General features: G+C 39.8%; 1 protein-coding gene across 1 annotated transcript; it reads left to right on the top strand.

Annotated features, from left to right (window-relative positions):
- Window positions 1-9,021: 9,021 nt before the first annotated feature.
- On the top strand, window positions 9,022-11,464 carry LOC118752278. The gene is made up of 2 exons (XM_036487151.1): window positions 9,022-9,241; window positions 9,298-11,464. Exon 2 carries the CDS (start codon window positions 9,596-9,598, stop codon window positions 10,115-10,117), a length of 522 nt encoding a protein of 173 aa, XP_036343044.1. The 5' UTR covers window positions 9,022-9,241; window positions 9,298-9,595; the 3' UTR covers window positions 10,118-11,464.
- Window positions 11,465-15,940: the final 4,476 nt, after the last annotated feature.

A 15,940-nucleotide genomic window follows, 5' to 3' on the forward strand; every position in this document is an offset into this window, starting at 1 on the left:
GGTGGAATGGCCCTGCATTTTTATGTGAACGTGTAGATGATTGGAGCCAGAATACGAACAGCCTGTTTAGTTTAAAGAATCTACCCGAATTGAAACAGAGCATGGTTTGTACATGCCGTAACGAGGTAAATGATTGCATTATTGACTTTAGTAGGTTTTCTAAGTTCAATAGGTTACAACGGACTTGCGCATACATGATGCGATTTCTTCATAACACTCGTATTAAAGACAGCCATAGTAGGCTGACAGGAGCACTCTCTGTAGATGAACTAGAAAAATCCTTAATAATTTTGACGCGATTAGCTCAAATGCAATCGTTCTACAATGAGTACAGCACTTTAAGTAAAAATTTAGAACTAAAGTCAAATCGAAATTTAATTAGTCTTAAAGTATTTATCGACAAGAACAATCTCATCAGAGTAGGCGGAAGATTGTCAAACTCCTACAACTTTACGTACAATAAGAAACATCCAAAGCTGCTCTGTAGTAAACATAAATTTACCTCCCTCTTATTTCAATATGAACATAACAGACTATTACATGCAGTTATTGCTATTTCACTTCAGAGAAAATTGGTGGCCACTAGGCGGTAGGAACCTCGCTAGGAAATTTGTAAGGCGATGTGTTAAATGCTGCCGTATGAGGGGAAAGACCGTAAGTCCACTAATGGGGAATCTACTACCCGAACGTTTAGAAGGGGGATTTCCATTTCTGAACTGTGGAGTAGACTACGCCGGTCCGTTTTTAATTTTAAATAAGAGAGGTAGAGGTGCCAAACTCGAAAAATGCTATTTATGTTTATTCGTGTGTTTTGCGACTAGAGCTTTGCATTTGGAATTGGTTACTAGTTTATCGGCTGAAGGTTATATGTTGGCATTGAAAAGATTTATTTCCCGTCGTGGAAAACCTTTAAAGATATTCTCAGACAATGGTAGGAATTTTGTAGGTGCTTCTCGAGAAATTTTTGAACTTTTTCAAGATAGTAACCAATCGTTAACAATCATTATACTACTGGGCACAGGCTAATTCGCTATAAACTTGTCGTGCAGTTGAGGCAGTCCTTTTGGAGGAGATGGTCTACAGAGTATATATCAGAGCTTCAACAACGAACTAAATGGCAAACAAAGACGGAAGATGTCCCAATAGGAACTTTGGTTCTTGTAAAGGACGAAAATGCCCCACCACTTAAGTGGAGCCTAGGACGTATCGTAAATTTATCTAGAGGCAAGGATGGTACAGCAAGAGTCGCCACAATCAAGACGAGTAAAGGTATCGTGCAGAGGACATTTTCAAAACTATGTCCGCTTCCAGTTTCTGACAAAATTATTGTCGAAGAAGATGATACGTCCAGTCACCAGGCATTGTGTTGAGAGTGATGGATACTCTCAAGGCCGCCAGGATGTTAACGGCGCCATCTACCTGCGAAATCAATCGCTCCATATTCACTCCAACTACTCAGCACTGTGGCAGCGCTGTTCTCTTGTCATTTTTTCAATATACTTTCGTCATTCTGCAGCGGTCGACCACGTTTTTCTTTGTTCTTAAAATTAATATCTATTCAGTATTATATAAGCGAAATTATAACCAAAGGCTACAATATAGTTCACCTGAATTAAAGCAATAATTACTTTGTACTGCGACCATGGATACGTATGCAGCGCCAAAGGTCAGCACATATTATCCACAAAAGGGAAGAACTGAGCATCTCCGGCTCCCACACGAGTAACTACGGCTCCTTCGCGAGTATCACCCGCTCGAACACCATTAATATTACTACGCAAAGGCAGCAGATACGTACATTGTATCTACAGAAGGATGAACTGAGCACCTCCGGCTCCTACGCGAGTAACACCGGCTCATTCGCGAGTAAAACCGGCTCGAACACCTTCATTTAATTTTTTTGAAACTTTCAGGAATTAAAGTACAAAAAAACTAAGAAGGTTTTGTTCCAGGATGTTTTGATTCGTATGCCTTTGTGGGCTGCCTGAAATTCGAAAAAAGGTAATTTTTCAAACTACCACTGAGGCCGCACTACTCAGTCCGTGTCATTGATGTGAATATCAGTAGAAGGGTATTAAAACAAGCTATCTAACGCTATCTTTTGTGTTTATGAAATATAAATATGTCATAAAGTTATCGCCTGAAAACTAAAAATCGGACTGCTGAAAATATAGATTTCGGGCATTTTCTCAAAAACTGGTCAGTCGATTTTATTCTCAGATGTTCTTTTGCAATTTTTATATGTACTTATGTATATGTATGTGTATTTGTTCCTTTACTTACTATCATATATATATGTATGTATTTATATTTTTGTAACAGATAATAAAATAAACACGCCCCTGAAGATGCTAAGAAGATTAGCGAAACGTTGGGCCGTAAGTGAAATAACGTCGTTTTATTTACACTAGAAGAACAGATCAGACAAGCCTATCACAAACTAAAAAATTTTCACAAAATACAAACTGATCGGATATACATAAATAAAGTTATAGCACTATTTTGGAGATCACCACATCTCCTCATCAAACTTCTTTTTTCTAGACTTCAGCAGGGAACTAGAAGTCTAGAAAAAAGAAGTCTGATGAGGAGATGTGGTGATCTCCGAAATAGTGCTATAACTTCTACCGCTTAGACTTTGTTGCTTTTTCAATTTTTCCTAGTAAACAATCGTGGTACAAAGCTCAATAAAAAAATATTAAAAATAAAATGTTAACAAGCCACAAGAACATTGACAAATACATTTAGATAATTGTTTGTGTTTTCGTCGATTTTAAATTTGCTACCCCAAAATAATTGATATCATATAAAACACCTCTTTGAGGTAAAATTTTCGAGTGACGAAATGTGAACTAGAAACACAAAATTTATGATACCAATTTCATGACGAACATTATACGCATTTTTTAACTGCCTTGGAAACGTACGGAAAATCTTTTTTTATTTATGCGGAACGTTGCGAAAATCTGTCTACTGCTAGAAACACAAAATAAAAAACAGAACTTCTGCAAAGATTCGTATGAATAAAAAAGATTTTCCCTACGTTTCCAAGGCAGTTAAAAATGCGCATAATTTTCGTCACGAAATTGATATCATAAATTTTGTGTTTCTAGTTCAGCTTTCGTCACTCGAAAATTATACCTCAAAGAGGTGTTTTATTTGATACACTTTACGACCTGTTCCCCGCGCCATTTTCCAAATTGATTTTTATATATCTCTGAACCAAGTTGCAGTACCCTAACATGAACACATCCAGAGATATGCGGTATGAAAAATTCGGTTTTCCAATAACATCAAATTTTTCCATGAGTATGCGATTGATTTCATACATTTCCAAATATACACAAAAAATGTCATACACGCGAAATCTTTTTATGTTTTAAATGTTTTCATACATTCGCAGTGGAATAGCACTATTGCGGCTTATTTAAATAATTTTTTTTTTGAAACAGCAATATATTTACATATATAAAGATTTTATCGAATGATGGCAACCCTTTCCAAATTTTTTCTATACTAAATTTTTTATGCATTCTCAGTGAAATATAATTATTGCGGCTTTTCTAAATTTAATTTTTTTTTTATCTTTCAGATATCTAGCAACACCGGTTCTTATTTTTTTACAAACCTTCTACAGACAGAGAAAAACAAAATGAAATAAAAACGAAGCAAATCCGTTGAGCCGTTCTTGAGTTATGCTATAGCACACGAACAGCAATTCATTTTTATATGTAAAGATTTTTTGTCGAGTGATGGCAACCCTATTCAAATCTTTTTTTATTAAATTTGTTTAAACATTCTCAGTAAATTACATTATTGCGGCTTATGTAAATTTAATTTTTTTTTTGATATTTGAAATATTTGGCAGCCCCGATTTTCCAATTGTTTCTTTACATTCAATCTACAGAAAGAAAGACACAAAATAAATAACTGTGAAGCAAATCCGTTGAGCCGTTCTTGAGTTATGCGATAAGACACGAAAGCAATCCATTTTTACATATAAATTTTTTTCGAATGGTGGCAACCCTACCCAAATTTTTTTCTGTACTATTTTTTTTATACATTCTCAGTGAAATGGAATTATTGCGGCTCATTTATAATTATTTTTTTCTGATACTGCAGATATCTGGCAACACACTTTTCCAATTATCTAATTACAAACTTTTTATTTCATAAAAACGAAGCATTATACGAAACTAGTTTTCATTAAAAACTTTTTTTCTCAAGAACAATTCCATTCATTGTTTGAGATATATCATTAATCTTTAGCATTATCATCAATAACTATAATTAATATTTGCAATGCACATGCGCATGTTACTACCTATTACCGTGCTGAGGGCAAAATATTGAACTGTGTACATTTTCGCGTTATTCGGTGGAGTGGTTTAGGCGTGATGCTCCGAGCCCGTACAGACTTTCACATTTATATATAGAGATTCATTTTTTTTGCGTCTGATATTTCAGATATCTGGCCACACCGTTTTTCCAATTTTCTCTTTACAAACCTTCTACAGACAGAACGACACATAATGAAATTGAAACGAAGCAAATACGTTGAGCCGTTCTTGAGTTATACGATAACACACGAACAGCAACTCATTTTTATATATATAATAAGATTTGTTATAAAACAAGTATTGCAAAATCGACATTTGTTGTAAAAAAAAACCGTTCCTATTACCGTTCTGAGGGCAAAATATAGAACTGTGTACATTTTCGCGTTATTCGGTGGTGTAGTTTAGGTGTGATGCTCCGACCCCGACATTCGCGGTCGCCCCTCTGTTGGTAATAATAAACTTCCGAGTGTATTCTGTCATGAAAACAGCTTCTCATAAAAATACAATTGCCGTTCGGAGTCGTCGTAAAACTGCCCTTCCCCTTTGTGTGACCAAATCAAGGCGCACGCCCCATATCGGAGGAGAAGCTAGGCCAAACACTAACATATTGTGTAAGCGGCAATCTGTATATCGTCGTTTAAAGTACAAAAGTGCTTATCGTGGTTCTGCAAAACCTCGTAACTGACATTTGTGTCAAAAATGATATTTGCTCACCGGGAGCTCCTATCATCAAGCCCTTAATCATTTATACTAAAATATCGATACTTAGAGATAAGAAGAAGAGATAATTAAGTTTAAAAGTGAGAACAGTTTTGAATTATGACAAGTTTTACTCTCTCCTACAAAATTTAGGCAACCTCAAATACGAGGTTTTGTGTTTTGATGATACGCGGTTACGTACTTAAAACAACGACACCTATAGGTATTGCATACATATTTTCGTGTCTTTTCAAGTATGAAATCCATTGAGAAACGAAAGAAAACGGCATCCCTGTGATTTAAACTTATGCCAAACGTTTGTAATATGAAAGACAAAAAACATAAACAAGCAATTTCTGAACAAAAACTGTTTATCCACAAAGATGTTTGAATGGAAGCATTACACATTTAAAGAAATAGCAATCCACAAGGCTTTATTGGCAGTAGGTCCTTTTTAAAGCACATAAAAAAAATAAGCTTCTAGTTTCGAAGTTAGCACAAAATGCAATTTTTTTGTTTGTTGTTTACAAAAAAATACTTGCCAAGTATATAAGTATTTTTTGTAAACAACAAACAAATACAAATAGTTTGTGCTAGCTTGGAAAGTAGAAGCTTTTTTTTTTTTGAAATGTTCTTTAAAAAGGACAAGAACTGGTTGAAGTGTCCTTCTCCTCCTGCCATAAATCATTGTGGATTGCTATTTTTATATGTGTACAACTTCCATTTAAATATCTTTGTGGAAAAACAGGTTTTTTGTTCAGAAATTGCTTGTTAATGTTTTTTCTCTTTCATATTAAAAACGTTTGGCATAAGTTGAAATTATAGGGATGCCGTTTTCTTCCGTTTCTCAATAGATTTTATACTTGAAAAACCACCAAAATATTTATGTAATACTTCAACATTTATAGATTGCCGCTTAAACAATATGTTTGTGTTTGACTTAGCTTCTCCTCCGTGCTTTTTGGCGTGTGTCTTGATGTTGTCACACAAAGGGGAGGGAGCTACAGTTTTACGTCGACTCTGAACGGCGATTGTATTTTTATGAGAAGCTTTTTTTCATGGCAGAATACGCTCGGAGGTTTGCCATTGCCTGCCGAGGGGCAACCGCTATTAGAAAAAAACGTTCGGAAACTGGTCTTCAACTTAGGCCCTATGAAATGGTAGTGCGGAATGCTAACAATTACTCCACAGCGGCCGCCACTACTTCTACATATGTATGTGCAAGTATATTTATTCAAAATACATCAGAGTATATATACTTATGTATATTGAAAAGAGATACGATTAGAAAGTGTACCCAAAATTCAGGAGCGGATGAAAAAGTTCTTATAGCCCGAACACAATGAAAACGACGAGCTACAAACCACAGCTGTCAAATTATTTTAACACGTACTCTTATGTAGATAATTATTTTGGCGACGACCGGGCTACGCGACGGCTGTGGTTGTGGCCAGATTAGATCTATTTCTATTTTTCTGGCGACAGATAAGGTTCTTCCTCTTCTTTTATGTCAAACTCATACAAATTCATGATGTCGCTGCCGCGTTCAAAGAAATCATGTTGCCATCGACAAAGCGCTTAGATAATAAAGATGACAAATTGGAAGCTGTGGTCGGTAGCTCGTCGTTTTCAATGTGTTCACTTATTATGAATTAAAAAAATATAACTTTTGTAAATCTCAATTCGAAAAGAAGAAACGACTGGCTAGCTTTATTAGATTTGGCAAAAAATTCTTAAGCGGTTACAGCGCTAACCAAAAGAATGAGAAGTAATAACAATGCGGTCTTGGGCGGTGGTTTCGGTAAGAGCGAATTTTATTCGCGCGAATTCTCGCGACATTGCTTTGACAGTGAAATGCCTACATTTGGAATGTGGTGGTTTCGGTAAGCCAATTAACCAATGTATGCAAATACACTAAAAACGAGTTCGCGCAAATACAATTCGCATTTACCGGAACCGCCACCATATGCATTCGGTTTGAAAGAAGCATGAGACCATACAATTTTTGTTTTTTTTTGTTAATTCTCTGAACATTTTATGATATGCAGTAGTTTGCAAAAATTGTCCTGCGCTGTTTTCTTTGATTTCGAATTGAAAATACATTACAATTATATTGTACCAAAACAAGAGTGGTATCCCTGCATTTTGTAAAAGCCAGAAAGAAGCATCAACTGTGTGAAAAATTGAAAGGGAGCAGCATACATGCCTTCTATAATTTTTACTTATATATTTGGCAAGTCTTTTTTGTAAACAACAAAATATACACATTTTCGTTTCTTTGTCAGCTTGGGCATTATAGGCCTATTTTTACTAAAATGTGATAAAAAGCTCATTAAAACTTTGTGTAATGTCTTGCTTTTTAGTTTGTTATCATACCGCTTGGTATTTTTATTGTCTACCATAGGTGAGTTGCTTCTATATAAAAAATTCTAGCACAGATAATTTCTTTGTTTTGAATTTGTTTGTTTGACATGGATGTGAAATATTGAATGTTAGAGTTGCCACTTTCCTCATTTTAGGCGGTTTTTTGTACTAAAATGCATCAAAACGGAGAAAAACTTCATTGATATCCCTGCATCTGTTAAACTTCTCATGGTATGTATGAAAATCAAACATGCTATAATTTCATATGCTTCACAGTATCACAACAGTATGTTTACAGTAGCTCCGCATCATTATTCATATGAAAAAATGTACCATATGCACCCCACTCGATACCATTGAATTCCCCCTCTATTTTTAAACGACTTCCAAAAAAGGAGGAGGTTATCAGTTCGTCGGAATATGTTTTTTTTTATGTATGTTACCGCATAACTTTGGACCACGTCAACCGATTTCGATAATTCTTTTTGCAACGGAATGGTAGTGTCTCAGAGGTGGTCCTATACTAATTTGGTTTAGATCCGATCATTGAATCATGAAATATATAGATATATATATATTTTTTTAAGTCGGTTTTTTTTGCTAAAAATTACTTGTAGCATATCAACTGTTCATATGGCTTCATACCATATAAATGCACCATAACTTAATTAAAAAAGATGCGATCAGTAACATATTAATGCTGATTTTAAAAACGAAAATAATAATGTTAAAATATCTGACATTTTTGTTGGAAGGAAAGCTGGGATATTAATACTAAGTAATGTCAATTGTTCTGGAATCCTTGAAGTTAAAACAAATATATTAAAGCTTTACATAGAGTTTTTGACCAAATGAATTTAAGATTTGATTTCAAGCGTGAAGATATAAAAATTTTACAAATAATGACAACAGCTAAGGTAGTTTGTACAGAAGATTTACCAATTTTACCTCTTTTGTTAAAGTTTCCCCATCTCATAGATTGCGATTATGATATAATAACCACGCAGTGGAATTTACTGAGGCTAACGCTGCGTTCACATAAGACAATTTTAGGCAAGACAATTGAGAATATGTATCAAATTATTGTGTAAATTAGGCGTCCCGACAATTATAAAGACAATGCATTTTTCAGAAACCGCCGTTAGTTTCGTTTGGCGTGAACTTCACATTATCTACTAAAATATCCAAACACAAACCACTTTTCATAATTCTGCGATTTTTTGCGATTTTGCCTTTCCTCTTTTTCTCAAATTAACCAGGGCATGGCCGAATTGTCCAATTTAGTGTCCAACTTACTGTTTCGAAAAATCAGAGACAGTGACGAAGACAATGAGAGAAGTGTGAATGCATTAGTGAAACAGTGTGAATGTATTGCTATTGTATTGACAAAATTGTCTCATGTAAACGCCGTGTAAGGGATGGTGCGTTTGCATGGTATGAATCTGGTTATAAGCCGTATGAATTTTTCTATGAAGAAATGAATGCAAGCGATATATATTTAACAATTTTGACTTATATACTTGGCAAGTATTTTTTTGTAAACAACAAACACAAAAATTTAATTTTGTGCTAACTTCGAGACTAGAAGCTTATTTTTTTATGTGCTTTAAAAGGGACTGTTGATGAAGGCAACCCTGAATAATCGATATTGGTCACTCTTTGTTCTATGTTTTTGTTATCCCTAACTCATGTATTAGTTATTATTAGTTTGTCTATTCCGTATTTCTGGCCGGCTATTAACAGTAAATTCTATCTAAGAAATTTAATATAAATTGGCTCTTCCATTTGTCAAAAGCTAATATTGTTCTGTCCGCAGCTTAGAAGAAAGCCGAAAGCGAGTAATTTGACTGTAATATAAATATTTATTTGCTATTGTAACTCTACATATTTACAGAGAATAAACCATGCCACGTCTTCTATAGTGAAGTTTGCGTTTCATTCTTTAAGCTATTTATGCGAACGGACAACTTTATTCTTCGCTTCATTTGCAGCAGATTGCCCCTTTTGCTCGTCACCGTTTTTTGGATCTTGTTTTTCTCGTCGCATTGCCTGTGATTTTTTGGAGTCGAATTGCCTAAAATTTCTGCATATACCGGCAGAAGTAAGTTTGTATATGCCTTTATTCTCGGTTTACGCCAGAAACGCGAAGGAGCACGCGAGAGAACAAGGGAATCCCGCCGCAACGGTACGCAATGCCAGATTCGCCGCATGCAGCAAATGCCCCTAAGCAGCCTCAACCCCCTACTGGAAGGAGTCAAACTGAAAATTTGCCACAGCAGTCTGACTCTGCTAGAAATTTGAAGGAAATGCAAAGGGAATTCCAGAGACAAATAGCCGCTCTGCAAAATCTAATCGTCAGCCAGAATGAGCAAAATAAGTCCAGCGTTAACGCCCTGCGCAACGAAGTTCAGGCCATTGCCAGAACGGTTGCTACCAACGGAAATAATGAGTCTTCCACAAACCTTATGCCCCCAAACGACACAAATGCCCAACGTCAAGCAAGTCCCGCGCAACCAAATGGCGCGAACGCCCAAGCACATCCTGCTGCTACACTTGGTGAGTCTTTTTCTACCCCCCACAGCTGCGCACCAGCCAAAGCAAAAAAATCTATCCCTTACCGAAATTCGGAGGTCAGCCAGAAGAATGGCAAGCATTTATTGAAGATTTCAGAAGCACCACCCTCGAATTGGAGTACAGCGATATACATAACATAATGCGGATTAGAGAAGCATTGCATGGAAGCATTGCTAGAGATACAGTGGAGTCGTTACTAACATCCTCGAAAAGTGTAAGCGCTATAATTGAAGTTCTGTCGGAAACTTACGGACGTCCGGAGTTGCTAATAAAAAGCCGAATTGAAAAGGTTAGGTTAATTTCTAACGTGCCGGAAGGAAAGCTCGAGCCGTTAATAAATTTCGCGATTAAAGTCAATAATATGTCGACATTTTTGAAATCCGTGCAAGGAGATCACCATCTAGCCAACCCGTCTTTATTGAGCGAGTTAGTAACAAAGCTACCTACCTCTAAGCAAATGCAGTGGGCGGAGAAATGTCTTTCGTTGGATGCCCGAATGTAGAAGACTTCAGTAAGTGGTTGAACGCTTTGCGAAAACTTGCGAATATGGTAACCGGCAGTTTACCGTCTGCGACGGCTGCTGGTAGCCGCCGTACTCAAGACGTTGCGCCACATCCTCATCCACCGAAAGCTAATAAGTATTCTTTTTTAAGCGTTGCTCAAAGCAATTGTAGTGTTTGTCAGGGTGAATGCGCAGCACTTAACGCGTGCCCGCAGTTTATTTGTCTGGGCGTCGATGACCGATGGAAAAAAGTGAAAGAACAAGACGTTGCGCCACATCCTCATCCACCGAAAGCTAATAAGTATTCTTTTTTAAGCGTTGCTCAAAGCAATTGTAGTGTTTGTCAGGGTGAATGCGCAGCACTTAACGCGTGCCCACAGTTTATTTGTCTGGGCGTCGATGACCGATGGAAAAAAGTGAAAGAACTACGAATTTGCTTTTCATGCCTTAAGCCAAATCAGTTATGTAAAAAGACGTTGTGGGATAAACGATTGCGCGCGTTTACATAATCGTCTACTACATCCTAACGAAATCCGCCATAATGGTCAGTCGAACTTGCAGCAATCAGCGGAGACAACAGTTGCCAGTCTGATCGACCGTAGAAATTGTCATGCTGATACAAAAAACGATGGAGTACTCTTTCAAATCATCCCAGTCAAGCTCTACCATGACAACAAAGTCTCAATTTATGCTATGGTCCACGACGGGGCGGATGGTACTATGTTTGATTGGAATATAGCAAATGAACTTGGTCTTAAGCGCTCCAAAGACTCGGAGTCTCATCCCATGAGTCGACAGAAGTTGTGCAATTAACCATAACTGGCACTGAAGCTGAAAGCCAACGGTATTTGATGTCTAAAGTATTTTTATCGAACAAGCTAGCTTTGCCGATACCAAGTTCTTTAAAAGAAACAAATACAAATACAAATATAAAAATGTACATCCGAAAATGATAATAAGTCTTTTGATTGCATATTTAACTACTCCTGTAGATATACCACGGTCATCTTGCAACCCTGGCCCTATTGCTGTAAGAACGAGGTTGGGATGGATAATTTACGGTCCTTTCGGAGAAACCGCGGGGTCCACAGGAAACACCACGAGTGGACCTGGGGACCTACCAACGGGTGAACCCGAAACCGCGTCAGATACTGAGAGCGACACGAGCTCAGTATCTGCCTACGTAGGGTCGGTATACAGCCGGTGGGCAATGCTGAACGAGGACCAGCTTCTGGACTCCGAACCGGAGGAGGAGGTTAATGACATCACAGTCATTGCCGCCGCCGAACGGGAGGAGCTAGAAGCGATGGACATCACCGACTCTGAGGATGGTGCAGATCCTACAAATTAATCTGCACCATTCCAAGGCAGCCTCGGCTGCCCTTCATCTTCGCCTCCGCAATAAAGCTGAGGACTTGATTCTAGTCCAAGAGCCTTGGATCGTTAGAAACAAGGTTTGCGGACTGAACTCTGATGCCTACCAGGTTGTAACAGCTCCAGTAGCAGGTAGGATCAGAGCTTGCATTCTGATTAAAAAAGTATATTCTTATTTTTTACTCTCCCAATACAGCGACGAGGACACCGTCTGCCTCAGCGTCCAGCTGAAGGAGAGCGTGATCTGGCTGGCAACATCCTACATGGCCCACGACAGCCACGTTTTTCCACCCTACAGACTGGAAGAAGCTGTGAAGGAAGCAAATCGCAGGAAACTCCCGGTCATAATAGGGGCAGACTCTAACTCGCATAACACGAACTGGGGCTCAAGCGACAGCAACTCTCGAGGTGAGTGTTTACTTGACTTTGTTCTTTATATAATCTTACCGCGGGCGCGACCCCTTTTTTGTGACCTCTGTTAGAAACGAAGTGCTGGACATCACCCTTGTTTCGAGCGGTTTGTCTGATCAGATAAGGAATGGCAGGTGTCCAAAGAACACTCTTTCTCTGACCATCTCTACATTAGCTTTAAGCTCAATTTTGATCCTGCTCCTTTAACAGCATACAGGAACAAGAAGCGAACCGACTGGGCAAAGTATAAAAATACGCTGTCGGTCTCTCTACACAGATACGCTTCTTACGATAAGTCGTGCTTATCGTTAGGATCTGATGAAGCGAGTCTCTCGAATACGAAGGTTGTTTCTCTCGGTGAGCTGGACTCATCGTCAAAAATAGATGAAGCAGTGTACTTTGTGACAAATGCCTGTAATGCTGCTTTCAAAGCCTCCTGCCCAAGCACCCTCCCGAAGGGCAAAAAGAAACCCCAGTGGTGGAATCCTGAGATTTCAGCACTGAGGAAGAACAGCAGGAGGCTTTTCAATCAAGCTAAACGAACAGGTCTTTGGCAACCATACAAAGACGCACTCAAAGTTTTCAAGAAGGCCATAAAGAGGGCGAAACGCGAATCTTGGCAAAACTTCTGCGACAACATAGAAGAGAACTCTGAAGCCAACAGGCTGAGGAAAGTTCTCTCAAAATCCTCTTCAAGTATGAACTCTGTCCAGAAGCCTAACGGTGACTGGACGACATCATGTAGCGAAATGTTGGAGGTCCTTATGAGCACTCACTTCCCGGGCTGCTCAGATGACACCCCCGATTTTTCGCCCGGTCCTAGGACCTACTTGTCTCTGGGTGATACCGTTGGGGACATCGTAAGTGAGGAGAGGGTGGAATGGGCTTTAATGTCCTTTCAGCCCTACAAATTTCCTGGCCTTGACGGAATCTTTCCCGCTAAACTACAGGAAGCTAAGGACATACTATGTCCCATGCTTTCTCAGATTTTTACAGCCTGCCTAACACTGACTCACATACCACACGAGTGGACAAAGGCAAAGGTTGAATTCATACCAAAAGGAGGCAAGGCCGCTCATGTGAAACCGAAGGATTTCAGGCCTATAAGCCTCACCTCGTTCTTTCTCAAAACTCTAGAGAGGCTCATCGACGAATATATTCGACGGAATATTAAAGCTGACAACCTCTCCTCGAATCAGCATGCATATTCCAAGGGGAAATTCGTGGAGACCGCACTCCATGAAATCGTAGCGACGATTGAAAAAGGATTGGCCTTAAAGGAATACACGCTCGGAGTTTTTCTCGATATCGAGGGTGCTTTCAACAACGTCTACCCGAAGTCTGTTATTAACTCCCTTCTTATGGCGGGGGTGCAGCGAGGTCTGGTGGATTTTGTTGAGCTCCTTCTCGGAAAGAGAACTATTCTATCAGAACTAGGGGATGGTTCCATTACAAAGTATGTGACCAGGGGCACCCCCCAAGGGGGCGTTCTCTCCCCTCTACTCTGGAGTCTAACAGTGAACACCATACTTCTAAGCCTAAAGAGCACCGGTTGTCAAGTCATAGCGTACGCCGATGACATAGCAATCGTTGCAACGGGCAAACATCTTCAGGTCCTGAGTGAGTTGTTGCAAAACGCACTCGCTCTGGTAAACATCTGGTCCAAGGAATGTGGACTTAATGTCAATCCTGCCAAGACAGAAATGGTACTTTTCACAAGGAAGTATAAAACTCCCTTATTTAAACCTCCCGCCCTAAACGGGGTGGCACTCACTCTCTCAACCGAGGTGAAATACCTTGGTGTTAGTCTGGACAGGAAGCTGAACTGGAAGCGAAACACTGAAGACCGCTCGAGGAAGGCCAATACTGCCCTGTATGCCTGCAAAACGGCTATAGGCAAAAAATGGGGAATAAAACCACATATAGTACACTGGATGTACACAGCTGTGATATGACCCATCCTTTTCAACGGGGTCACCGTATGGTGGCCTGCTCTAAACAACACCGTATCCAGAGCCAAGGTGGAACGTGTGCAGAGGACGGCTGCCATGCTCGTCACGGGAGCCCTGCCCACTACACCCACCAAATCCCTGGAAATAATCTTAAATCTTCCACCTGTGGATCTCTACGGCAAATTTCAGGCCGGCTGTAGTGCGGCCAGGCTAAATACAATCCAGCCGTGGAGAGACCTCAGATTCGGGCACGCAAAAGTACTTGAAACTCTACCGGATAATCTACGACAGATAGATAATACCACTCCTCTAATCTGTTTAGATAACAAATTCTCCACAAGAATCCCAGAGAGGAACGAGTGGGAAAGGGCCACAGACCTGAACCCAGGGTCTACGGCCATATATACAGATGGTTCCAAGCTAAACAAAAGAGTGGGTAGCGGGATCTCCTCTGACGAACTCGCGCTAAATCTCAGTTTTCGCTTACCGGACCATTGCAGCGTTTTTCAAGCGGAATTAAAAGCCATAATGGAGGCGGCTCGGTGGCTTATAACCTCCGCCCCTCCAGGACGGCCTATCTCTATCTATTCTGACAGCCAGGCTGCTATCAAATCTCTCAATTCTAACGAAGCAACGTCCAAAGTAGCCATCGAATGCAGAAATACTCTCAACCTGCTGGCATCAAAATGCTCCTTGACTGTTGTATGGGTCCCTGGACACAGGGACATCCCTGGCAACTGCCTAGCCGACGAGCTGGCAAGGAGGGCGACGGAACTTTCTGTAGTCAATTCTGATCCGAATGCGGGCATACCTCTAACCTCCTGCAAACACAGACTAAAGGCGAAACTCGTTGAGGAGGTAAATATAAGATGGGCTGTGGAAACCACCTGCCAAAGATTGATGTAAAGCGATCCATAACTCTCACCCGGCTGGACCGCTCCTCTCTCAGATTAGTAGTCGGGGTAATCACCGGACACTGCCTGATGGGCACACACGGAAAAAGGTTGGGATACCTCACCAACGATTTCTGTCGCAGTTGCAGAGACGAGGAGGAGGTGGAGACCATCGAACACTATCTCTGCCACTGTCCCGCCCTGTCCAACATGCGCAACCAATTCTTCAACAAGTACTTTGTAGATTGTTTAGCCGATTTGAACTCGGCGAACGTTCTCGACTTTTTGTGCTATATAAAACACACTCGGTGGTTCAATTACTAAGGGAGGGAAAGAAACAAATGGCTTCGGCCAGTGGTATCACAACGGGCTTTTCCAGCCCACGTGTGCTCCGCGTTCTGCGCGGGGCAGCCACTCTAACCAAACCTAACCTAACCTAACCTTCGGAGAAACCGCAAGTACGACGAAAAGAATATTTCAACTAAAAACTATAACAAGCTGTGTCCATGAACAAGAAGTCGAACAAATTATGCGTAACTATTTTGAGGTCTAAACCTGCGGAGTCAAGCTTGAGGTGAAACCGGTTGCGTCAAAAAGCGAAGAACGTGCAATGAAGATTTTAAACTCTACCACAAAATATTTGAATGGTCGTTACGAGTGTGGTCTTTTGTGGAAATCGGATTTTGTGTCATTCCCTGATACCTATGACGCAGCGGTTCAACGTTTGGCACTAGTCGAGAGAAAGTTCAAATCTAAAGAAGATTATGCCAAGCAGTGTCGTGCGAGAATCGACGATTATATTTCGAAAGGCTATGCTCGACTTTTGAACCG

Source organism: Rhagoletis pomonella, unplaced genomic scaffold (assembly GCF_013731165.1).
Source record: "Rhagoletis pomonella isolate Grant_MI unplaced genomic scaffold, Rhpom_1.0 Rhpom_scaffold_00001, whole genome shotgun sequence".
In the NCBI taxonomy this organism is placed as follows: domain Eukaryota; kingdom Metazoa; phylum Arthropoda; class Insecta; order Diptera; family Tephritidae; genus Rhagoletis; species Rhagoletis pomonella.

Bases quoted from the DNA above. Each gene is read 5' to 3' on its own strand.
- LOC118752278 (XM_036487151.1), top strand. From the start codon at position 9,596: ATGCCAGATTCGCCGCATGCAGCAAATGCCCCTAAGCAGCCTCAACCC.